Consider the following 25,426-nt stretch of genomic DNA (forward strand, 5'->3'; position numbering starts at 1 on the left):
CTGTGCTTTTCTTTACATACACGTATATAGAAAACTGCTCTGTTGCTGTTGCCACTGAACTGAGTGGAACAAAAAGTTTTCTTCCTCAGCGGGTCTCCGCCGTGACCACCTGCTGGCACCTCCACCACCCTGCAGGCCGCAGAGAGTCAGGCCTGCTGTTTGTTTGGTCAGAGGTCAGGTGTTGAGCATGACTTCTCCTTGTCCGGAGCCCCACTCCACAAATTCCATTTCCCCGCTGGACTGAGGAGGGCTGTCCAGGGAGAGGCCTCGCCGCCCTCCAAACACCTTCTCCTGCAGCTCAATGATGTCGTTGCGGATGTCAGCCATCATTAGCAGGAGGAAGTCGAAGGAGCCGGGTGGTCCCTGGGGAGAGCAGAAAAATAACATTTTTTATTTTTTTATTTTGTTTTTAGGTTGGGGTGAATCCAGAGGCGCTGGAGCAGAAGCAGATGGATGGAGTGTTTTGGTGAGCCACCTCATAGGAGGAACAATATATCAGAAAGATATGTAGGAAACGTGCTTTCATTTCAACTGAAAAACGTGTCTTTCAAGCCCCACGGTATGGAGCTTTTTATTGGCTCTTAAAATACTGAAGAAATTGACTAAATTCAGCTATTTTATGACTTACTGACTATTAATATAATTTCTTTACGATTGGCAGGCCGGATTAAATAGTTTAACGGGCCGCATATGGTCCCCCGGGCCGTAGTTTGCCCATACCTGCTCTAGCCTCTTGATACAAACATATTAATGACAGTGGGGGTGTAAAAATAAAGAAAGAAAGTTCCCTTATTTATGCCATTATACTGAATACGGTTAAAGGACCAAGATAAAAAATAATTTCACCACTAGGAGTCGTAGTTTTGCTCAGCATGTGCAGGAAATCACAGTGGCTCCCTCTTGCATAGTGACCACTGATCCTCCAATGTTATATGAGGACTATTAAAAAAAAAACATGTGAAGTAATTCCTCATACTGCAGCCAGAGGGCGCTCCTCTTTGTAGTTCTTCTCCACTGTTTTGTCTTCCTGTAAATCTTGAGGCGACTGTTAGGCTATCACTGTGTGTGTGGGAAGATGTAGGGAGCAGCAGAGGGCGCTATGATGTTGCTCATGACTGTAAACACTGCTAGTTGTATACATTGAAACAGTGTTTGTGGAGCTCTAATAAGCTGAAGATACAATGTGTGGTTTCTTTCATGTGGAATGTTTGTCTCAACTCACTGGCGGGCCTCTTGGACCAGGAGCTCCTCTGTCCCCCTGGTGATAAAAAGAAGAGCCCATGATGACCCTGGTGACACCTCCAGCACCTCATACAGACTGTATGTCATGTAGTCAGTGGCAGGATATGCAGCTTTACATGCACATTTACACATTTATTATAGTGTTTGTTTCGGTGGAATCAGAAACATACAGACACAAAAGGAACAAAGTCAATGTTTCCTTGAACTAAAGTGCCCTGAACATCGACTACAGTGACACTATAGTGACACTATAGTGACATAGACTTCTTGCACTTTGCCTTTTAGTGACATTATTCATTGCTATTTTATGTCTGTCTCTCTTTTAACTTTTTTAACTTGTTGACTCTGTTGTGGCTGCATGGGAGGGAGCAACACACGACGACATCATTTCTATCTATCTATGTAGTAAAAAAAAATACAACTACTACTACTACTACTACTACTACTACTACTACTACTAATAATAATAATATAAGGTGTATAATAATAACCTTTGGTCCATCTCTTCCAGGAGCTCCAGGTGATCCCTGTATGAATGACAGCAGTGAGCTCATGACACTCAGGTTGGTGAATGCACCACAGAGATGAAGTCCAGTTGCAAGCTCTGGTGTGAAACCAGCACTGCAAGGCTGAACGTTGAGTTGCTTTGCAGTACTTCAGTGGGTCAGTGTATTTTCTCACCACTGGTCCCCGCCGTCCTCGCTTGATGTGCCGCAGGTCAGGCTCTGGCCCCACGGGTCCCAGGTCTCCCCGGGGACCTCGAGGGCCTGGTGGGCCCCTGTCCCCTTTGTCTCCCCTCTGCCCGGGTTCCCCTGGGTGTCCTGGGGAAACCACACACATCCACATCGACTATTGGAGTACAAAATGTTATTTAATTAATTAAAGAGCAAACAATGCTGGCCGTTGAATTTGACATTTACGCACACTTTTGCTCTTACTCGCACATTTAAAACGACCTCTTGCTCCTGCTTTGCTGTTTGCACTTCAATATTTCTGCTCCGATGTTGCAGAGAAGTCGCTGTTTTTCTTACAATTAACATTAAAAAAAATCAGATTTTGTGTAATCTTTTGACAAGAAAACAGTTCTTTCCTTCTCCCTCTTTCATATTTGTCCCAGTAACAAACCCGTATCGCCACTGATGTGCCGAGTGTGAACCGTGCTTGTACTGCAGTGTTACCTGGGAGCCCCGGCCCCCCAGGAGGCCCAGATAAACCAGGGTGACAGGGGACCTCGAGGACTTTCCCTGCCCTCCCTGAAGACGGTTTGTCGGCGCGGTTGGCCAGCTTGAGTTTGAGCTGCAGCAGGCTGCTCTTCATGTTCAGAAAGTCCTGGCAGGTGAAGGAACAGGTGCCCGAGCTCATCAGCGTGTCAGACTTGCCTGACGAACTCACTGCAACACAAAAACTGTCCCGTGAGCCTCCCCACACTTTGCACTGCGCACGCAAAGAACCTTGATGTGAGGGACACACGCAAACTCACAGTTGTGCAGTGGGATGCAGGAGTGCTGGTCCGGGGCCAGTATGAAGCCGCTGCGACAGTGACACAGGAAGCTGCCCACTGTGTTCACACATTCGTGGTCACACACGTTGCTGCCGGGGTCTTCGCACTCATCAATGTCTGTGTGTTTGAGAGGGATTAAAACATCGGAGTCACTTTCATTCAGAAGCTGCAACCAATGCAATCCAATGAACCTGTCACCTTGCTGCAACTTATTGCACTCAGACAGGTGGACATGGTCCAGATGACCTGCTCAAACTCAGCATCTGAATAAGAATGTATAGGTCCATAGTGTAAAATCTGGCTTGATTGATGATTTTTATTTGGTAAAAGCTGAACGTCCTGCCCATAAACACATCAATAAAAGTGAATATTCAATAAAAAGTCATTTGGTTTTCCAACTCTTACAACGGTGCTCATATATTTATAAGAAAATACAAAGTGCAATGAGGGTCTTGGTCCAATCAGCTGCCACCATCTACAGCCATTTTTTAAAGGAAGCCGCCTCACAGTGGCCTTAATGGCAAACCCACTGTCAGGCAGGCTTATTTTAAAAAAATACACACACTGGGCCTTGAAGTGAATTTGAACTTGGCATTGTGGTTGTTGGTGCCAGACTGGCTGGTCTGGCACTTCACAAACTGCTGATCTACATGGATTTTCTTAAACTCACTCGGACTTCAAGTAAGATTAAAAAAAAAAAAAAAAAACAAAACCCAGTGGGCAGCAGTTCTCTGCCAGAAACACACAATCATGAACTCTGAAGTACAGTAGATGGGCCACCGCAACACCCGGATCGATGATTCCAGCACCTTGTGTCCATGAAGAGTTCAGGCAGTTCTGAAGGTGAAAGAGTTTGGACCAAACCCGGAGTGGACCTAATAAAACGATGAGTGTTTCTGCATCGCCACCAGAGGAGGCGCACTTGGACACTGACCCAGGCAGTAAGGTGATTTGTGGTTGCGGTGTCTCTCTCGGTCGAAGCGGTAGCCGGGGTAACAGGTGCACACCACCCGTCCAAAGTTGTCAGTGCACTGCTGCTCACAGGGCGACGCTGCACACATGTCCACACCTACAGGGAGAGGGAGCACATCGTCCACATCTGTTTTATTTTGCCTTTGTCTGAAGTGTTCGTCATTATTAAGAAGGTGTGATGCAAGAGGAGCAGCAGGAGCAGCTTGGAGTGTCAGAGCCTCGCAGCTTGACCACTGACAGCACTGCACTTCCAGTGGAACCCATTAGATTTTCAGCCTGCAGGTTGTTCCTCTCATAAGCGAGTCGGCTATGTTCTGACCCAGTCTACGAGGACGCCAGCTACTGGCAAACCCAGCTTTACTTGACGGCAGCAATGGAAATCAAAAATTAAGAAACAAAATAATTGTGTGAAAACTGCCGAAGAAATGTTTTAAAAAAACAAACAAACAAAGACAAACAAGGGAATTTTCTGCTTTGGCTCGTCTCTGTTCCGCTCCTGTGCGCAAACATTAACAGTGATAATTCACTCCATTATTGTTTATTCATATATATTTTTAAAGACTTGGGAGTGTACTTGTAGTGCGATCACCTTAAGATGATACTTTCAAAATAGTTGAACAAATGATGAACTTAAATGAAAGGCACATTGACACAGCACCCTCTGGTGGTCAGGTGTGGGACTATCGAACCTTGACTGCTACATTGCACCATGTTGCACTGAGCTGAGCACTGTGAAGTCCCTGCTGAGCAGCTCTCACTCCTCCTCTTTCCTTCAGCAGGGCCTCATTCGGTCTCTTTGGCCTCTCTGCCATGACGAGACGCTGCAGAAACACTCAACTGCCAATCAAGGGCTGCTGGTGTTGACGTGTGAACTGTTGCCAGAAAGGAAGGTGACTTTTCTTCAGATGGTAACTAAAGCAGTGTGGTCCTGTACCAGGCCAGGCGGGGGCGCTGTGTCAGTTCTTGGTTTGCCATCCCTCCAGTCAATTTATTGTTGTTGAAAGAAAAAGATTTTGCAAACTTATCAAAAAACACGATTGTTTTAAAGCACCTGTGTGGATCTTAGAAAATACCACAACATTGACCTGGACTGTAACTGATTAATGGCAAAAAGACACATTTAGGAGTGATCAGTGTGAGGTCTCAGTGCAGTAAACTGTGAGTGTGAGTATGGTGTGGCATGTGTTTGCTTCACCTACTTTCAGGTATACACTGGCCCATCACGAACCTGAATCCTTCACAGCATTTCCTCCTGGAAGCAAAGCAAAGAACAAAATATTGAGTCCATCAATCACGTTGTTCCCCATCTGTCACTGCACTCGTGCAAGATAAACAAGGTATTAGCCAACATTTTAAGGCCATTTTAATCTCCCTGTTATTGTGATAAGCGGTGGAACAGCTTAACTGATCCAGTTATCCCGGAAAACCACATTGTGCAATAAATGTTGGGCAACAACTTTCCCCTTAAAATTTGTTCACTGTTTGTTTTGTTTGTTTTGTTTTCATCACACGTGACACTTGCCCGGGCATCCCACAACAATCCGCCACATGTTGCTCACAGCACAGCTGGAAGAAATGAGAGGAAATGGCTCAGAGAGTGGAGCAGCCGTGCGGGGAAGAAATGTCGCACACGTAGGCGCAGCGCGGCGGCTTCCAAACAGCGTGCTGGCATTTAGCACGCCGCCTTATTTACTTCTCTCCCTAAACAACAAGTTGCACTTATTCTCCTCCAGACCCCGTGCAGCGTAACCCCTAAATCAGCATGGACCCCCTCCCACCCTTCTTCTCTCCCTCCGTTGAATGAAAAATGCCCAATAAAGCAGCGAAGCCGGCCCAGGCTGATGAGATCCAGATGAGAGCAGCTTTAATCTGCAGCCTGTCGTCGAGTGTTGAGTGGGATGGATATGGAGCTGAGGAGCTAGAGAAAGGTGAGATGTCGCTCAGTCAGTCACTCAGTCAGTCAGTCAATCCATCAATCAGTCACTCACAGAGGTGAGTTAATATGTTGCAGATTCAACTCCTTCGTGGAGAACCACACAGAAATGTTTGTTTTTTCTTAATGAGGCGTTCTGGTTCTGAATTTACAGCCACAAAAGCAATATGATAAAAGGCTGACCGTCATGCACTGACATGTAGATAGATAGTAAAGGTCAATGCCGTCAACTTTGTGAGTTTGTGAAAAAGCTTTGTGAGTTTTGAGCTAATTGCTACATTCACAGCTGCTAAAAATATCAGTTGCTAACATGTTAAGCATCTTGTTTTTGCCTTTCAGTGTGGTAACAAAGTTCCTCTGTGAACTTGTCTTATTTCTATCTCTTTAGCTTGTGGTTTTTTTAAAAAAAAACAAAAACATTTACATTGTTTTCCCTCTGTGGGAGGGAGGACAAGGGATGCGATGGGTTGTGTGTTTTTTCAAACTCAACCCACATTATTTCTCATCTGATTGTATTTATTGAAAACCAGCTCCATCAAACTAGATCCATCTATTATCCGGGAACCACAAAGCTCTGGACTTCATTTCAGGAGACTCATTCATCAACTGAAGCGGCTGCAAGACGTTGCCATCATCTGTGCAGCAAAATTAGAAAAATCCTCCTAAAAGAATCTGAAAGCCATGTGGAAAACACGTTTGCACTGCGACAGTCCGTGCTGCTGCGGCCATGGTAAACTCCCCCCTGAGTGTGTGTGTGTGTGTGTGTGTGGCAGATGAGCAGAGAGGCGAGAGCTCAAGCGTGTGTTTTTGTTTGGAGTAGTGAAAGTATGTATGGGCAGCAGGTCCGGTCAGCACGACACACAGTCTCTCAAACACAGCTCCCCTTCACACGCTAAACGTGTGTGTGTGTGTGTGTGTGTGTGTGTGTGTGAGAGAGAGAGAGTGAGAGAGAGTGAGAGAAAGAGAGAGAGAAAGAGAGAGGGAGAGAGAGTAGGAGTTTATCTAGTTAGCATTGCGCTTCATCGCTTCATCCTTCTATGCTCTCTCTGTTTCTCTCAGCACGTCTGCGTTCACGTCATTATAACTGCTCCACCTTCACTCTGTGATTTGAAACATGCTGATTTGTGTTGTGGAAATCCTCCATCAACTGCTCTGTCTCACAGTGGTGCAGAAATGAGCTGCTGCTGCAAATAACACGTTGCCGTGCCGCATGCTGCCCTCTGTCTGTGACACCTGAGAGCGGGTTTGACTTTTCTTCTTTTTTTTTTTTTTTCTAAATCTGGAAAAACCTTCATGTGGCCAGGAGAATCACTCATCTTCTGTTTATACAGTCGCTTGCACGCATCACGCACCGCCAAGATATTTTATTCTTGTACTGTTGTCAAAATCAACAACTTCAGGCCGCTGCCGCTTCTGCTGCGTCAGCCGTCAACACGCAGGTTATGACAGGTGAACAAAAAGAGTGTGAATAACACAACATGGCCCAAATGTATTTTGTATCCAAGTACTTGGCTTTGGTTGGTTGGTTGGTTGGTTGGTTGGCAGCTGGAAACCTGAACAGTTGGCTGCAGCTGCACTGCTTGAAACTGGAGTCTCATCAGTGCAAAGCAGTGACGGTGCAAAATAAATGCAGACACGTTGTCATTTCTTGCATTTCCCCGACGATTTATGACTCATGATTCAGACGAGTAAATAAATACTGTAGATTGATTTTGACATTTAGGAAAGGGCATGCACACACATGTTCACAGTAAATGGAGAAGTTATTCTTCAGTAATTAAGGAACAACAACCGCTATGGTACACATTACTGCCCTCTGCAGGCAAAAAGTGAATTTTATCCCGCACAGCTTCCTCATCTGGTGGTGGTTCTTGGAAAACAACGAGACAAAATTCCTTATTTTATACCAAGGCTCATTTGCTTGTTTTCATATTGAGGAATCTCTAATCAGACTGACTTTGGTTTGACCAAAGAAACTCTGCACATGTAGACAGCTGTGGTCAATGTGGACACCTGATGGCTGAAGTGTGATAACAAGTTGCGCACACCGAGTGTGATTAATTGATACAAACAAGGAAGTGGAAATTGACCAGGCGTTGCACAAGTGCAGTCAGCCGTGACGCAGACCCTGCGGTTTTGGTTGCCAGTTGTGCATTCATCATCTTTCAGCGTTCGCAGTGTGCACGTCTCCTCAGAACTCCATCCTGACCATCAGCCTCTGTAGCCTCTCTGGCGCACATCCTTTCTCCCACCAGTCTCCTGTGTTGGGAGCTGACCTACTGGCTACCTGCCCTGCCAGGGGTTCAGGCAAAGAGTCAGCACAAAGCTCACGCTGCTGCCAAAATCAGCAGAGCATCGCTGCTTCCAACCCCCCCGAGACAGGACAGGTCGGCCTGAGCCTGGATCACTTTACGCAGGAGATCGTGCACTTTGAGAGAGTGCTCTCCTTGCAGGGGGGCGTTGGCTGTTTTGATTTCCCATCAAGCTTTGCTGCCATTCATTTGTGCATTTGCAGGCAGGAACGGTGTATGAGAACGAGACACTATTTCCAGTCCTGAGGGGTCCCGGCGCAGGGCACAGTATGGTGGGTGATGCTTTCCATGCATGACAGTATCACCCAGCGTCACATTACATTGTGCCAGCGAGTGGATGGACTTTCTACATATAAAGGACGTTAAAAAAAAAAAAGAATAATACGGATTCCTCCCAACTTAAATCGGACCTCCTGCATTGCACGAAAACTCTGGCCTGATCTGAGGGGTGGGGGAGGAAATTCCACGGGTGAGAGTGAGGGAGGAAGACAGTGTGAAGAGGAGGAGGTTGCTTCAAAAGAGCCATGGAGGTTGTTGTGAGCTTAAAGTTTTCCTCTTGGGAATCTGGTGGGAGGAAGACAGGAAGTGGAGCTCAGTGGAGGTCAATGGTCTCTTGACACGCCAGGACAGGAGACCTGCCATGTGTGTGTGTGTGTGTACGTGTGTGTGTGTGTGTGTGTAGAAGCGTGTGTGTGCATCATGTCAACTTGACAAATGCTTCTTTCTAATGTGGTTTATATGTGTCACAATTACAGCTGCTTGCAGCCATGGACTGCGGTGGAATTGATTCGCAGTTCAAACACTTGGCCTGCGTCGCTGCGTCGCTGCGTCTGATGACCGCTGATGCTCACACACGTTAGCGTGAGGAGACGGGCGGTCAGAGAGCCGGGCAGCCGTCTCGTTCCCACTGCTGAGGACTTTTTAGCGAGTGTCCGATGACGCCACTTTTCCTGGTAAAACCAACGCTTGTTTTTTTTCCACGTTTGGAAGGAGACAAAAACAAGGCAGTTCTGACGCATTTTCAGATGTTGGGATAAACACCTGGTTGGCAGAAGAGCCAGAGGGCCATTGGTGACCTCACAAAGGGCTGATTCAAAGAGCAGTGCGTTTTAGCACGCATTTTCTGAACAGTGAAGCAATGAGCAAATTTTACTCATCCTATTTCTCTGGAGTTCACACACACACACACACACACACACACACACACACACACACACACTAGATTAAACTCGATTACTACCTGGAATAATAACTCCAACTGTCAGCAACATCCTGCACTCCACCTCTCTTCCAGCCAGGCCTCCGCCATCAGTTTCCACCTGAAGGTGTGAAGGTGTCGCGCACCTCAATCAGTGCACCATTAGTCCGGCTTTCAACTCCACTTGAAAGTCATGTGAGGTTTTTTTTTCTTGTTTCGTATGTGAAGGTGTTGGCGTGACGAGTGCGAGCGCCTCCTCTCTGTTTATTTGCACTGCCAGCCCACTTCCAGGAGCCGGGACCACCCCCCCCCACCCTCCCGGGGGACACATCAGAGCCGCTGGCTAAACAGAGGAAGCTTTGACTGGGAGCACAGGAGGTCTGACTGGGCCGCTTCCCCCGGAGCTGTGGCCCAGGTTCGCTCCCCCCCACCGGCTACGCCTCGCCTCACCCCTCGCCTCACCCCTCGCCTCACCCCTCCATCATTTCTCAGGCCGCTTTCCCATCCGGGTCAAAGCCCGACAGCTCTTGCTCGGCTCAGCCGGCTGCCCGCACTGTCATTATGAGCGTTACAGGGACAGTTTGAAAATCCAAGCCAGCTTCTGTGTTTTCACCTGAGAATAAAAGTATTTGCACAATATGAGCACAGTCGACAAAAAAAATTGTGTTTATCCTGCAAATACGGAATATAGCAGGCTTTTGTTGACACAGCTAAAAAAGTTTATTTGTCTCCACAACACCACCTGCCAGCAGCTGCTACAACGCTCTTCTCTGAAGCTCGTTTTTTACTTTGACTGAAACAGATACAGATTTTTGCACGTCTCTTCTTCTCCTGATTATCTTCAACTAAATTGTCCTAAAGTGTCAGAGGTGTAAATCCGGAGAGTTTGTGACACAAGTTTCTCCACCTTTCTGCAGTTTAAACACATCTCAACTTTCAGTGACCTTACAGTATACAAAAAAAGTGGAAAACCTCTGCTGTGATTGCCAACGTGACAAAAAAGCCCCACTAATACATGAGCGCAGCCCACTGAGGAATTAACCCGACACTCATAAATAATTCAGAAGTGTTTTGGAGCCAGCTGAGTGGGGTGAAACGTCCTGGCAGGTGACACATTATGAATCAGAGGAACTTACGTTCCTCATGAGTGATTAAAGTGGCGTCTGCATGCAAACTAGAGCGCTCACTATGAGCTTTCAAAGCTTTTTCTCAAACTGCACTGTAAAACATTGATGTACTTGTAAATTCAGTGAGGCAGAAGGAGCCAGTGCCTGGATAAATCTGTCTTGGAGACTAATGATGCAGGAACGTGACGCATTATTTCCCAGTATTTGGCTTCTTCTGTAAAGAAACGTCAACATCACAGTGAATTAACGTCCTCTGCCCCTCAGGAATAAAAACAGTCATTTAGCTGGAGGACAGGATGTTGGTTCGCCGAGAGCAACCACTGACGGCCTGACTGGCTGATGGGAGGCCTTGCTGCATCTCACTCACCACTGAAGGTCTCGTAGACAAGACCAAGGGGTGCAGCACTTTGAAATCCCAATTAGGTTTTTAATGACAGGACATCCAGCCCAAATTTGATTTACTGCAGTTCCACGAAGTCAGAGAAAGGAGAGAGGGACGGATGAGAGGAGCAACAGGAAGCTGAGATAATGCCGGCCCTTCGGTCGCAGTGAAAACAGGATGCGATGAGAACAGGACGAAACATTATTGCGTCCTCTCAACAGAATGTTGAAATCCGCCTTTAAAGGCCCGGTCTTCTTTGGGGGTGGCCGGCTCTCCGGCTATGCTACGCAGTGCTCGCGAGGCCGGAAGCGGTTTCTTTCATTGTCCCGTGATGAAACCAAACCTCAGACACCGCAGAGCAGATTTCAAAACAAACCCCGTGACTGAAAATGACGCAGGGCCTCACCACCTCGCTGGGACACGCTGTAAATCACACTGCGCCGTCTCTTCACGCACCATTTGGCAAACAAACCACCAGCTAGATTTTAATGAAAAGTCGGGCAAATGATTCATTTTTTTGGGTTTCATGCCAGATTCTTTTTAAATTGGCTCATAAATGTTGCGCGCTTGGCATGGACAGGAGACACAGGACATGGAGATTGAGCGGCGCGGCAGCTTTGCAGTGGAGCAGCATGAATTAGCAACAAAGGATTAACAGGAAAGAATTTACAGCTGCGGTGTCTGCATGTTTGCCTCCACAAGTGACAGCAGAAGTGGTTGGGGAACAAATGAGTATTTAAAAGGGGCTTTTGCCCAGACAAGCTGTTTCCAACAATATTCCTATGAAGACAAATGGCACCGGGTGTTTAAAACGCTGCCAAAAGTAAAATGTAAATCATGCTCGTTTCTACATGCGTGACCGATGCAAGTCAAGGCCTCCCTGACTAATCAGAGAACACATCAACATACATGTTCGCTGACACGTTTCTTGGTGTCACATTTTGTAGACGGACTGTAGCTGCTATAACGACAGATGCCAAAAAAAAAAGGGGCTGTGATTTACTCACTGTCAACTACTACCAGATGTTAATGCCTCCAGTACACCTTGTGGAAACACACTGGAAGCCACAGGAAATGCTGGCAATTCTGAAATTGAACCTAACTAACTTTAGGTTTTTATTAAATGAACTTTACTACTAACTAACCTCACTTTTTCGCTACTTCTATCATACTTTTTTGGGGAATTAAATACTGTCGTTAATGACATCCACTTTCATTACATGAGTCTCTGAATGTGTGACAGGGACAGAGAAAGACATTCTGTCAATGAATCTTGAATGACAGCTGAATCAATCTGAACTCTCGTTCATCCATCTTGTCGACATCAAAGCGTTTTCAATTTGTCAGGAAATGGTGTTAGATTACGCAAGCAATTCGCTTTGCTTTGCTTTTGTAATAACCAGAAGCTTCTCCTGCTACAACAGACCTATAGTAAACTTTTAACTCTAATACAAGTGGAACGTTTCCTAAGAAAGTCTTTCATATTTTTCAACATGTTTTTGTCTTTGTGCTGTCCAGTTCTAGTGTGTAAAACAATTTATTGCAGTATAATTTGAGCACATTGTTTTGCATTCAGAGATGGTCATCCACATAACTGACGCTGACTGGATATTTTCTGTTTTTGGAGCAACTCGTTGTAAAACAATGCAGTGTTGTGAAACTCCAGTTGCAGAAAAATACTCCAACCATCCAGTTTGGTGCCGACAGCCCTGTCTTGCTCAAAGTCACTGAAATTCCCCTCTTCCACGAGTCTTCCTGCCCTATATCGTTTCTGTAATAATGCAAGTTTCCCCAATGTGGGATTATTAAAGGCATTCTATTCTATTCTATTCTATTCTATTCTATTCTATTCTATTCTATTCTATTCTATTCTTCAGTGAGCCATCTTTGCCACGTCTACAAGCTTAAATGCATCAGGTTGCTGCCATATGATTGGCTGATTTACTCTTTGTGTTAATAAGCAATCAAACATTACACCCAATAGAGTGATCAGCGTGTGCACCTGTTGATCTGATATCAAGCTGCATTGTGAAGAGAGGACGTGAAGCAGTGATCCAGTGAGGAGTCAGTGCGTGACAAGTGCGAATGAGAGCTGCTCTGCGTTGACGTCGCTCAAAATGATGTGGGCTGTGCTCCGTTTGAGTCTTCCTGCCAAACAGCTTCAAAATCCCTCCTGAGACCCATTGAGTCTCAAAGTCTTGAACTAGAACTAGAAGTTGTTCCAAATTGCTCTAAAGTGTCTATACGTTGCCATATATGGAACATTCTGGTCCCAAAAAAACATTTTTCATTCAACACGCCACAGCTGTAATCCTTTACACCTCTGCTTGATCGTCTGTTTTTGGTTTTATTGCACTAAATGAGGCTTGCGCACGGCTGTAAGCTGGGCTTGTCACGTTTGAACAATCCAGCAACAACAATACCATCGCAATCTTTAAACGGCTGGCTGCTGAGTTGTTTTGCGGAGGCCATGACAACGGAAACATAAAGGTCTGGATGCAGCTAATCCACAGCAGATTGCACACAAAGGCAGTTGCGCTTTGTCCAGAGGGCCGTTCAGGTGCACACTAATCAGGAAAAGATGGAAGATGACGACTGGAATGGGAGGTCTCACTCCGCTTTGCAGCGCTACGAAGACAATTATGCCCCCATTAAACACAGGAAGCGTTACAGAAAGGCCTCGTTAAAGTTTCTCCAAGCAGGTGAGCGCAGACAACGGACTTGAGTGCATCTGAAAGCGGAGGGGAATTCCAAAGGCAGAGTGCGGCTCAGTTTGCCTGGGAGATTCTAGTCTCGCCTCCAAGTGTTTGGAAGATGAACAGGTTCGTGCTCCCCCAGCTTTGGGGTTATGTTCACTACCATCCAAAGTACACAGATGGAAATGCCAAAGGTTGAACAGACAGTGATTTCCCAGCAGACACGATGCAGTTCAAACAACATGTCGGTAGGTCATGTTCAGCCCCGACCTGCTGCCTTTTATGCGAGTGTGCTCGCGCGATTCCTGCATCTTGTAGACTTGGATTCGTGAGCGTGGGGCAAAAAAAGGACAACAAAAAAAGATGAGCCAGAGCGTTAATGACGGGGACGGAGGTGCAGACAGAGCTGTCAGTACCTCATTAGAAGCTCGTGGTGTATCGAATGTTGTCCCAGCAGGCTGGGAAGAAACACTCGCATTGCTTCACAAAGTCTTCACATCCACTTTAGCGCAAAAAGATTTACAAATCTAAGTGTTGACCTCATCGCTGTGCACCTGTGAGCGCACACGCACATGCACGCGCACACACATACACAGTAGTACCAAGTGCAGTGACAGCCAATCCAGACATCTACAAAGTAAAACGGTGCACAAACATATTCACATGCTATAAGAAACACATGTCCAGATGCACGACTAAACGCCGAGGCAGCCATATGGTCCTGGTTATAGATTTCAGAGCAAAATCAACTTCTTCCATGCAATAGCCAGAGGTTTCCTGTTGTTTGGAGTTAACTGGCCCCAGCAAGCACTTTACTGCTTGTCCAGTTGAAAAGCTGCTCCTCCCTGCACAGGGCAAACTGTCAGGCTGCTGCCGACTGTGTCATTAATATCTGGCTGGACTTAAAACAGTGCTGTGAAAGTGATAAATACAATCCTAGTCAAAATGGACAACATGAGCCACTCCAATGGCAAAACATGTAAAGATGTGCACGTCTCTGTAAATACTGCGAGACTTCCTGAGGAACACGTGGACGCAGAATGAACAAACTCAACTTCATGAGCAGGTACAGATGAATCGAACGTCAATGGTGTGATTCATTCTCTCACTTTCTCTGTGAGCAGTGCACACAGCGACGATAAAACAGCTTGCAGTCGGTTACGCCACAGTAAATATTCCCTAAATATGGCAAAGAGATAAACCTGGACAGAATACTAGAGCAGTCTCCAGGGGAGGAAGCTGAAGACTGGCACATTAACTCTGACACAAACAAAGATGGACCACAAACGTCAACATCACTCAACAGGTCCAAAACTTGAGTGTTGAACGACCACTTTTTCATTTCCTCAACAAATATTGGTGACGTGGCCAAAACTAGAACTTTTTTTTAAATGGCAACAGGGCAACATATGTTTTGTACCACTGATAGGCAGTCATTGTCAGGCTGTGCTGTGTTCTCTGTTTGTGTGACAAGGGTTTATCCTTTAAATATACTAATGGGCTTATGCAATTATAAACACACCAAGCGCGCACACAATCATTTTTTTTTTTCAAATTCTCCCAAAGTTTGCATCCTGTCAACTGCTCCTCTGTGACTGAATGTTGCTTTATACGCCTCATAGCGAGTCAAGCAGAAGAAGAAGAAGAAGAAGAAGAAGAAGAAGAAGAAGAAGAAGAAGAAGAAGAGCTGAACTCATGACCCTAATGGATGAACTCAGCGGAAAGCAGGGGCAGCTCAGAGCAACTGCAGGAAAAGACACATGAGGTACAAAGTGGAAAAGGATTTACGAAGATAAATGACGTAGCAAAAAGGAAGACAGCGCTCCCATAACAAGCAAGATATGAAGACAGAAGGGAACCGGAGCAAGAATTAATGACGGTGGGTAATAGGGAATCAATATGGGATGTTTACAGAGCGGAGCAGCTTCTTCTTCTGCTTAGCGTCTGCTTGACTGACATCATCCCCACGTTGCTGTCAAGGTAGGAAGGTAGACAGAAAAGCACTTAGCTTCTCTCCCTGCTCTTGCTGCTTGCTGCTTGCGTTTCCTGGGGTTCCAGTCAAACCCCCCCCACCGAGGACGGCTCTCTGCCCACCAGGGTGCACGTTTATTTAGTCTGGATCAAGTAATGCCTCCCCTTGTACTTAACTGCGCTTTCTTTTTCCAATTGCCACCCTCTAGCTGTGCGGAAACACTGTGAAAACCTTTGCAGATTTTCTTTCTTCACCCACACTTGTTAATTAGTTGCCAGGGAGCTGCAAACAAAACCACAGCGTCATTAGTTTCTCGATACGCTCAATGATCCTTGTATGCTGTCTTTGGCTCTGGCACCAATGTCCAATGTAGGACGGCAGCACATTGCACAAAAAATAAGAGAAGAAAACATCTTTGCACAGCCACCTGAGGAGACACAGCAAGAAACAATCAGTTGGGTTTTAGTATAAATACAGAAAGGCTCAAACGTTACTGGTTGGATCCCATTCAAAGTTCCACAAGTATGAAGGCAACTGATGAGATTTTAAGCTGTGGGCTAAATTTAGCATCATTTTGTACACACTTGCAACACACTTCAGCAGTGTCATTATCTCTGTGGGATAATAAACAATAAAGGTTTCCTGTGCAATAAAATCTTACAATACAAAGAGAGCAAAACTTGATGTGGTTCACAAGTGCAAGAGAATTCTCTGTTGATTTTAAAGTGTTTGGCTCGGTCTCTCTGTCTAGGACACTGAAAATAAAGTCTGGCTGACCGAGTTAAAAAATAAATTTCCCTTTTTGTGGTCTGCGCATCAAGAGAACCCACGGAGCAGCCAAGCTTGCGGTGGATGGATTTGTTTTAGTCGAAAAATGCTGGAAAACACAGAGAACCTTTGCATGTTTCACAAATCATTTCACAATCAAACTTGCAGAGTTAACAATCCTGAGTTACGAGTGTGGTATCACCATTAATTGTTTTCTCATTTTCAAGATAAATTTGGTCTATTATAGTTTTGAACAAAAGGCTCTCTTCTCTTTTCTTCTTCTTGTCTTTGGATGTTGTTTCACAGCTCAACGTTTCCACGTCTGAATCTTATTTACACTGTACGTGTCTTGTTGGTCACACTCACTACATTAACATCCCACTATTATTCTCTAGGGTCATTTTTTTTTTCTACCTTTTTCTTCTCGGTAACTTATGGAGACACATAAACTTTACATTCATGAAAACAGTGACTGGTGTGACGCACAATCGGCCAATGGCAATTATCAGCTACAGTAAAACACTCAGCGCCTCGCAGTCGCACTCCTGCTGCTCACTCCTCTGCACACCTTTGGTCGGAAGTGGGAACAAACCAATTACTTGGCCATTACAATCAAGTTGTTGGATGTGCCAACTTTTTCAAGAAGGTAGTTAAACATGTGGAATGAGTAGGAGGTAAATCAAAGGGAGCACATTTGTCCATAAAGACAACATTCATTTGTATTCATTATGTAAAACAGCTTGTTGATAAAATAAATAAATAAATAAATAAATAAATAAATAAATAAAAGCAAAAACAAGAATCTTAAAAGCAGTGAAAGACTCATCTGCAAGTTGGGTTCACTAGATAACTCATTACTTCAGTGTTTTGTAACTCATTACTGCTGAGCAATGAGGACCACCACTCATGGCTTCACACGGACGCGGCTGAGTACAAGTGCTTATTAAGGGTGCGGGGAGCAACAAGTGGTGATTTAGGGATGAGCCGAGACCTTGAAGGATCAGAGCTGAGCTGAGAGTCAAACTCCATAAAACCAAGAGGACACAAAAGACATGAAATGGTGTTTTGAATTCACACTATCAGGCTCTTCAAGAAGTCACATTGGTGGAACAAGGAAATGTTGGCTGTTGGTTGGCCAACAGTTTGTCCCTGTGTTAATCAGTTAACCCACCAGGTCAATCAGTATGGCAGCAAATTGCCCAGCTAGTTTGGTGTAAGTTGCTGGTGTGTTTTTCAGTCTGGACTCTGCTGCATCCAAGGACACCCAAACCTAAAGAGGAACTCATTAGCTCGCTGTACTTGGCTCCTGTTTCATAGATTAAACAGCATCTCAGCAGAGAAAATTATGTTTCCTCCCATAATTATCTCCCACTTTCTCTGAAAGTGCTTCATGTGAACCTAATTGCCTGGGACAAGGACAAGGATCGACTTCTCATTCTGACCCCTCGGCGGTTAGGGAGAAGTTCTGAAATTACTCTGACATCAAAACAACACGTAACATGAACAAACCCTGTTGTTTATCTCATGTGACCTGACCTTAACCTCAGGCTCTAGACGCCGACCTGGCTTCTGTCTCTGCGGAGCAAGGCGCAGACCAAAGGGTTCGACAAGGAATGAGAGAAGTAAATTGGAGATGGAGTCCAGGCCACGAGTCGGCTTTCATTAATGAACACTGTGTCTCTCACTGACAAGCAGGACCAGCGCAACAATTTATAGAGCACATTTACAATGATCATGCACGTCCATGACGCAATTTACAATGCCAAAGAAAACGTAGTGATGCAAGAAAGATAATTTCAACATTACCTGTAACGTAGGTTACAAAAACAATCCACCAAACTATCCACGTTCCAGCCAATCTGTGAGTTGGCTCTGCATCGGACCTGGCTGTATGATGATGCATATGATGCGTCAGCAGAAGAACAATTATATTTACAGATACAGGCAAGCAAAAACAACAGCACCCTTTTATGTAATGATGGTCCCCTCGTTAAAATAAAAACCCTTCAGCTCATCAGCTAAGAAAAACATGGAGGTACTGAAGGTGGGAAGCCAACGTCATTCACTGTCAGAATCAAGGAAGAAACTCTCAACTTCAAGGTCATGAATTCATATAATAGATGGAATGAGACTCCTTTTGAACCCTGGTGGTCCATACCTCAGAGTGGCTCACTTTACTTCACCACCAACTAAATTAGAATAGTACAGCTCATGTGCATGTATGCAGGCATGAGCAAGTGCTCTTTGCAGACTTGCCCATCAACAACTCTACAGTGGACTGTGAGTCCAGGCATCTTTAATCTGATTCAGCTGAGTACCACAACTGAACACTGATCCTCACAGCACCAAAATCCAGACTAGTCCACTGACAATTTCCTCCATGGCCTTGATTAACAAGACTGAGCCAACTGTAGTTTACTTATATCTTAAGACCTCATGTACTGCTGTGTTTGGGCTGTTCACAATCATGAACTGTTGGCTTGCAAAAGTACAGCAATGAAGAGGGCAACCATGACTTATGAGAATTAGTCATCACCTTGTGATGATGCGAGAGGAGAGGTCAGGGGTTCATCCCTGTGTTTGGGGAGACAGATGGGCATTATTATTATGTTTCTGAAGATGAGGAAGCAAATTCCACTATTTCTGTGTATTTGTTTATAAACAGAAGCTTGAAATTTGCAGGCATATTATTTGTCCTAGGTTAGCTCAGAATAACTGTGGGGACTTTTGTTTAGTTAAGTGAGTTTTGGGGTTACACGGCCATGGAGTTGAAGGTTTGCCTGAGAGCACCATTGTAGTCACAAAGGAAGTCGTATCATTGTGGTTCGACTGTGGTTTTCTCTGCTTTGCTTCAGGACAAAGGTTCTCTGGCAGATTGCTTCATGTGGGGAAATAAGGCAACCATTCTTGTTAATTTTTCCAGCTAATTTCATGAAAAAGAGGAATTGAAATTAATCAAACTCTAAGAAAACAAGTGGTCAGACCGTTCCTGCTCAGGCTCTCCAAACAAAAAACACACACAGTTACACGAGCCGAGAGCAAAGAACACAAAGCTTGAACAGCTCAGTCATGGATCTTCAGATGTGTGCGTCGACTTTCAGGGTGGAAAAGAGGAAATGCTCCTTTATACAGCATTGAGCCAACAGGGACGGGAAAGAAGAAAGCAGCTATGTTTCATCCAGTGTGGACATAATCCACTGTAAGGCAGCGCATTTGCAAAGAGTCATCTTTCCTTGTGACTGGCACGCAATCACAAACCCAGCATGAGTAATGTAATGAGTCGAGACAGGAAGTTGCTAATAGTTTGAATCAGTGGTTGACCTAAAGTAAACCCGGCATTATCGGAACTCGCATCGCGTCTTTTGCCCAACGGAGCCACTTTGTCCCGCAGGCTCTCAGGGTTGAGCGTTGATCAACGACAGCCTGCAGAGTGATTAACAAATTAGCCCCATAAAGCACAGCTGTATTTTTAAGCGCGTAGAAATCTAGCAAGTTCCTTATCTATGATGGTGAATAGGAATGTAACAACGTATGTCAGGGGCCAAAAATGTGATATTAGAGACCCCCGCAAAGAACTGATGGAGTAGAAAATCCAGCCAAACTGACCATGTCTGCTGTGACTCAGCTTTGAAATATTCCAAGAGGTAAAGTGGAGAATAAGCGATGATTGATTGTAAACGGTAGGTGTTCATTTATTTCCAAGCCCATTTTTCCCCACTACATATTTTCATGTGCAGACTGAATTGCCCCCCCGAGCTGCAGCGTTACTACGCTGAAGAAAGCGGCAGCAGGAATATTACGGACACATGATCCTAATTCAATAAGTGTTCTCGCTTGACTGGATTAAGAGATGCAAGAGAGGCAAGAGAAACAGTGGAAGCAGGCTTGATTATTGTATGTACCAGTATAAAAACACTTCCTAAATCCTCTGGGGGGAAAAAACACAACACAAGTTGTCCTGTAGACATATCAAAAATGTGTTTGTCCTGGAATCTAATAAGATGCCTACTCATTACTTGACTGTTAAACACATGCAGCTAAAGCTGAAAAACTTTCCCTTTTTCCTTCTGGGAATGAAACCACTCAATGTCCTTAAGGTACAAAGTGAAATGATTAATGCACACTAACCTTTGGAGATGATACTACATCAGCGCTTATGGACTTATGTGATTGGCCTGGAAGAGAATATGAAACCGTGATGATCCCGCAGGGAGAGACGAACGGCTGCAGGGCACACACGCAGCTGCAAGTATGGAAACAATAAAAGCCCAACGCCTCATGACATCTATCATCCTCTGGCACTTGATCTGTGTCAGAGACGGAGCCATAAATCTGAAGTGCCATACGACGACTTATTTAATGCGATATCAAGCCATGCGGGGTCGTCAAACCGGGACAACATGGCATTTAAGTAAGAAGATGAGTTACAGTTGACTGTTGCGCCGTCAGTCCGCTCCCAGTCTGAGTCTGCAGCTGAGAGCGTTTAGAGGGAGCGCCTTTCCAACACCAGCGCAAATTAAACTTCACCACTGCAGGCCTGCCGCGGGAGACAGCGCGCACAATACCAAGACAATTCGTACAGACTGGAGAGTAAACAGACCGGCTCGGGCACACTGGCCAGAATCTACTATAGAAATGTGTATATTTGGGCTGGCAGGGCTGAAACCTGACCTGAAGCACAGTAGAATAAGGACCATGGAGACGGCCGGAGGAACAGAGATGAAGAAATCGATCTGATTCACCCTCATCACTCACAGAAACCACAGAGCAACAGGAACTAGAGGAGGAACTGGAGGAGAAGGCAACCTGTGGCTGGTGAAGTCTGCTGTTCCCATGCCACAAAATAGAGAGGATTGCATGTACTTCAGTGTGGTCTGAGGACAGTAGCACTAACAAAGGGAAAACAAAAGAAGGCAGGTTGGCACCTTCATAAAGATCTTTTTCTACAAGACAAACTAACAGAATGGTCCATGTCTCTGAAGCCCTGCTACCACAGTTTAGGGATTATACAGTAACAGCAATGATACGCTTTACTGTTTTTGCAGCAGGTAAGCCAACTTTCTTGAAGAATGTGTGAAATTGTCCAACGTCCAGGACGTCAACTTTAATCAAAAGTGTGGAATATTACTTCTTCAAGGATTATTTTAACATGCAGGAGTGGAGGCAGATGAAGAAAGGAGAGAAGCAAAACCAGAACTTATTGGAAGAAGTCCAGCCCGTCTGGGCGCAAGCGAGCGGCAAACACAGTCAGACTCACCAGGTCTGGGTCAAATTTAGTTTAAAATCTTCAATTGTCCAATCAGACTTTCAGAACCTTAAGTACACATGACAGGCCTCTCAAGCTAAAGATTTCTCCGCATGTTGTAATAACCGTAGTTAAAGGGGTTGGGTGGTTTTTTTTTTAAATAGCTGCAGAAAAGCAAGAGATCTGATAGCTGCAGACTGAAGGCTCCATTAAACTGTTAATATTTATCTGCTCTGATAGAAGAAGCGGTCATTCAGAGGCAAAGCCAGCTGCCTTCCTGTGGCCCTAACGCTACAGGACCCACCACCAGGTGAACTGGAAACAATCCAATGGCTTGCAGACTTGGAAGAGACAACCACTTCTACAGTCTCATTTCATTTCACCTGTGTTCATACTTGCTCATGCTCCAGGTTAAAGCAACTGGGCGAAAGGGGCTGTGACACTACTGGCAGGCTACCAAGTAAAACAAAGTGTTAGCTTGAATAAATGTGGAGGTCTCCCTGGGTCTGAACAACAGCGTGGTGCTGTGTCCCCGTGTTTTTACTGTTGCATGACAATGATAAACCCAACACTGACGTCTCTGAGGGCTCAGGGGCTACTGGGTGTATATAGTGCATGCTTGTATATAGTTTGGACGAGCTTATATGGCCTCATAACCTCCTTTGGATAGGAACTGTTCAACAAGAACAGAAAATACTGCTGTATGTATGTCAGGCTATGATGTATGTATATGTGTGTGTGTGTGTGTGTGAGTGTTTTATGGCGAAGCCTTAATAAATTAATTGGAGAATACAGGCCTGTAATCTGTGGCTGTTGTTTGTAGTGCTCACTTGCATTTGGCTCTTTGACTTGAAAACACAATGTTCTTGGGCAAAGTGGGCCTTGACGTCCCTGCAGCCACAGGCTCACCACTCCACCAGTTTAAACGGATTATTCTAGAAAGAATTGAACACAGCCCTTGACTTTTGTGGCTTTAGGGGTGCCAGCACACTGCTTTCATTTAAAAGAGAGGCCGAACCACAACAAAAGCACCAACCTCCATGCAACCGTCCAACCTCATCACGTAATATGCTTAAAATATCTTTGTAGAACTTTGTGTGTGTGAATTTCGTTCTGTTTTTCATGTTTTGTTCTGCTTTTAGATTTAAAAGTGGAGATAAATCACGTATTTTGGACCATTCATGAAGCTGAAGTGCGGCAGTCCATCTGTGTCAATCACAGTTGGATGGATGTTGATAAGACATGAGAGGCTTTCAAAAAAAAAAACACGCTCACAACACGCTCATATGAAAAAAAAAAGGTTTTGCAGAGAAGTTCTTAACAAGCACAGTGCAGCAGTGCAGTTTCAGACCAAACTGTCTCCAGACTTACAAGCCAAAGCATCCAGCAGCTCCAAGTACCGCCTGTCTCATTAGATGGAAATACTGCTGCTGCTGTTACTGCTGCTTCATCAGCTCTCTCAGCAAAACCACTGTCACTGAAAGTCGACTAAACACCATGTTTATATGCAGAATCAAACAATTACTCCGCTCGCCCCTCAAGTTGTTTTTTGGCAGCGTTGCACTCAATCAGAGAGCAGACATCATCCAACCTCCAGCGCCACATGCCCCTCACAGAAATTCAACATGAAGTCAGTTGCAGTCTGACCTTGACAGTAAACAGATGAGATGTTCTGGCCTCACACCAGACCTGGTACCTCATTTATTAAAGGGCCTTCTTACGCCATCCACCAAATACACGTTTGTGTTGGAAGAAAATTTCTCTGCATGTCAGCTTGAGCAATTTGCATTGATTTACTCCCATTGCGTGACATGATACATCATGCACTGTGAGTTTGTACTTGTGTGTTTCCCCTCAACCTTTGCTGAGGTTTTCTTTAATGGCGAATGAAATGTAAAACATTCAATCTAGCAGTAAATGTAATATTTACGTGCCTCACTTGGGATTCTACAACCAACTCTGTCTTCCTGTAAATAGATACACAGCAAGAAAATGAACTAATTCTATTGTCTTCTGCCAAACTCTCTGGCATTCTGGGATATGGTGCAGGCCAAACTCCCCAAGGGAGGGATGACCTCCCAAAAGTTTTCAGCCTTGGACTCGAAGAGAGTGGAGAAAAAGTTCAAGCTCGACTTCAACTTTGTGTAAGTCGTTGTTTTTCTCTTTTTTTCTCTCATTGCTTGCTTTCTGTAGAATAACTGCTCTTGGCTCTTACAAACTTCAGCTGATTATTATTGCTCTTTCTTAAGTGGACATATCATTCCCAAAGTGCTGAAGCGAAAGAGAGCGGTTTCACAGTGCCAGAACGTTCCGATCCTCCCTAAAGGCATCAGCAACCTGTCTTCTTGTCAAAGCGCGTCCTTGGGTAAAGTACTATTCTAGGAATTGAATAGCAAAAAATAAATGAATAATGCAGAGTAACTCCCCGCTGTGTCAATCTTCAGAGTTTCACCCAGAGTGGAAATGGAAGCGGTGACTCAGAGGAAATAAGAGCCCTTACCTGAAACACGTGCTGTTTTTCCCCCCAGCCCTGACACACGGATACTCCACTGTCACAATCTTGTTTTCTGGACAGTCTGTCCTGTTGGGAGAGAAGAGAAAGGATTAAATCAAACGCTTCATGCAGAAATGTTTGATTTAGTGGCATCTAGTGGTGAGACGTTAGATTGCAAACAATGTCACTGTCCCATGTTTTGCTGATCTCACGTCTCCCTTCATCTCTGTTCTCTGGATGAAATCATCAAACACCAACTCGTCCGCTGGATCCTCCTCTGAACAAATGGCACTGCCAAATGATTCATGGATTCATTCATTAAAGTCATTTATCATTTCTTGAGGCCATTGTAGGTACAAGTGTCTATTCTGCTCACTGCTATGCCATCATTGTAAATATCACGCAGTATTTGAATAGAAATATTAAAACCTGTTTTTGGGGACCATTGCGCTTCATCGGTGTCTGTGTCAACATATCATATTTATTCTAAAGGTGTGAGTGGCTTCTTCCTCTCCACTCACGCGCCCACCCCACCTCCTGACCTCCTGTCTGCGGGCATCTTGAAAGCATCTGTCATGTTGTGTCTGCGTGCGCGCAACGAAACATTTGGCGCGAGGCACCACGACCGATTCCAACCATTTGGAGTTTAGCCCCGTCTTGACTTTTCTACAAACCCCCCCCCCAAACTCCGATTTCCCTCGAAATCACATTTGGACGCAGGCGGTTCATCCAGGGGTCTCCTGTGTGACAGCAGCGGAGCAGAGGGCAGCAACACGGACTGAATTCGATTATGTCTCCAGGAACTGTGAGTTGATCCGACAGTGACGCACTTTCCTTATTGAGTTCAAACGCTGGAGCAAGCGTGAGTGTGGAGCCCATGTGGCCCAAACATGCACAAGTTTCCAAATTAAACCCCGGCAACAACAACAAAAAATAAATAAAAAAATAAATAAAAAAAAAAAGGAGAAAAGGAGAAAAGGAGCTAAAAAGTAATAAAAGTAATAAAGATTTGCTACCACATACACAAGCATCATGTGAACTGATGAATGGGAGGACGCCTCCAGCTTTCATTCAGTGAAGACTTTCCCAGACTTACCTCGAGGTGTCCACTGCCAGTGTGCTCCTCATAGAGCTGGCACCGGATTCCCGCAGCAGCAGCAGCAGCAGCAGCACGCAGATTGCGCCAAACGGTAAGAGAGCCGCACCATAAAGTTGACCCATGTCCCCCCCCACCCCCACTCTGCGCTGCGGGACAGTTGGCGATCAGCTCGAGGGAGCTGGGAAAGAAGGCTCTTCACATCAGTAGAAAGTGCGCGCTGCTCTCATGTGTCAGCCTCCCCGCGCGGCCGCTCGTGTGAAAGTGCGAGAGATCCTCGCCGGGTTTCCCGCAGTCAGAGGTGACGCACATGGGGAAGGATGGGTGGTGGGGAGCTGCTGCGCCGCATGCGACTCGCTGCGCCTCCGTCCGTCCGTCAGTCAGTCAGTCAGTCCGTCCGTCCGGAGCCTCCGTCCTCACTTGACGCAATGAGGCAGAGACCCCTCGGTGAGCCGCTTCCACTAATCCCTCTGGATTTACATTCCTGC

General features: G+C 45.3%; 1 protein-coding gene across 1 annotated transcript; it reads right to left on the reverse strand.

The window, feature by feature from the left end:
* Positions 1 to 25,426, reverse strand: LOC142902236 (collagen and calcium-binding EGF domain-containing protein 1-like). Its single transcript, XM_076047132.1, has 10 exons — positions 24,939 to 25,426; positions 23,849 to 23,929; positions 4,915 to 4,967; positions 3,678 to 3,812; positions 2,723 to 2,860; positions 2,421 to 2,633; positions 1,924 to 2,063; positions 1,734 to 1,769; positions 1,223 to 1,258; positions 1 to 363 (listed from the first exon to the last, which is right to left on the reverse strand). The coding sequence occupies exons 1-10, from the start codon at positions 25,061 to 25,063 to the stop codon at positions 175 to 177; spliced, it is 1,146 nt and encodes a 381-aa protein (XP_075903247.1). The 5' UTR covers positions 25,064 to 25,426; the 3' UTR covers positions 1 to 174.

This window comes from Nelusetta ayraudi, unplaced genomic scaffold (genome assembly GCF_046127955.1).
Source record: "Nelusetta ayraudi isolate G7.1 ecotype Tasmania unplaced genomic scaffold, CSIRO-AGI_Nayr_v1 ptg000005l, whole genome shotgun sequence".
Lineage (NCBI taxonomy): Eukaryota > Metazoa > Chordata > Actinopteri > Tetraodontiformes > Monacanthidae > Nelusetta > Nelusetta ayraudi.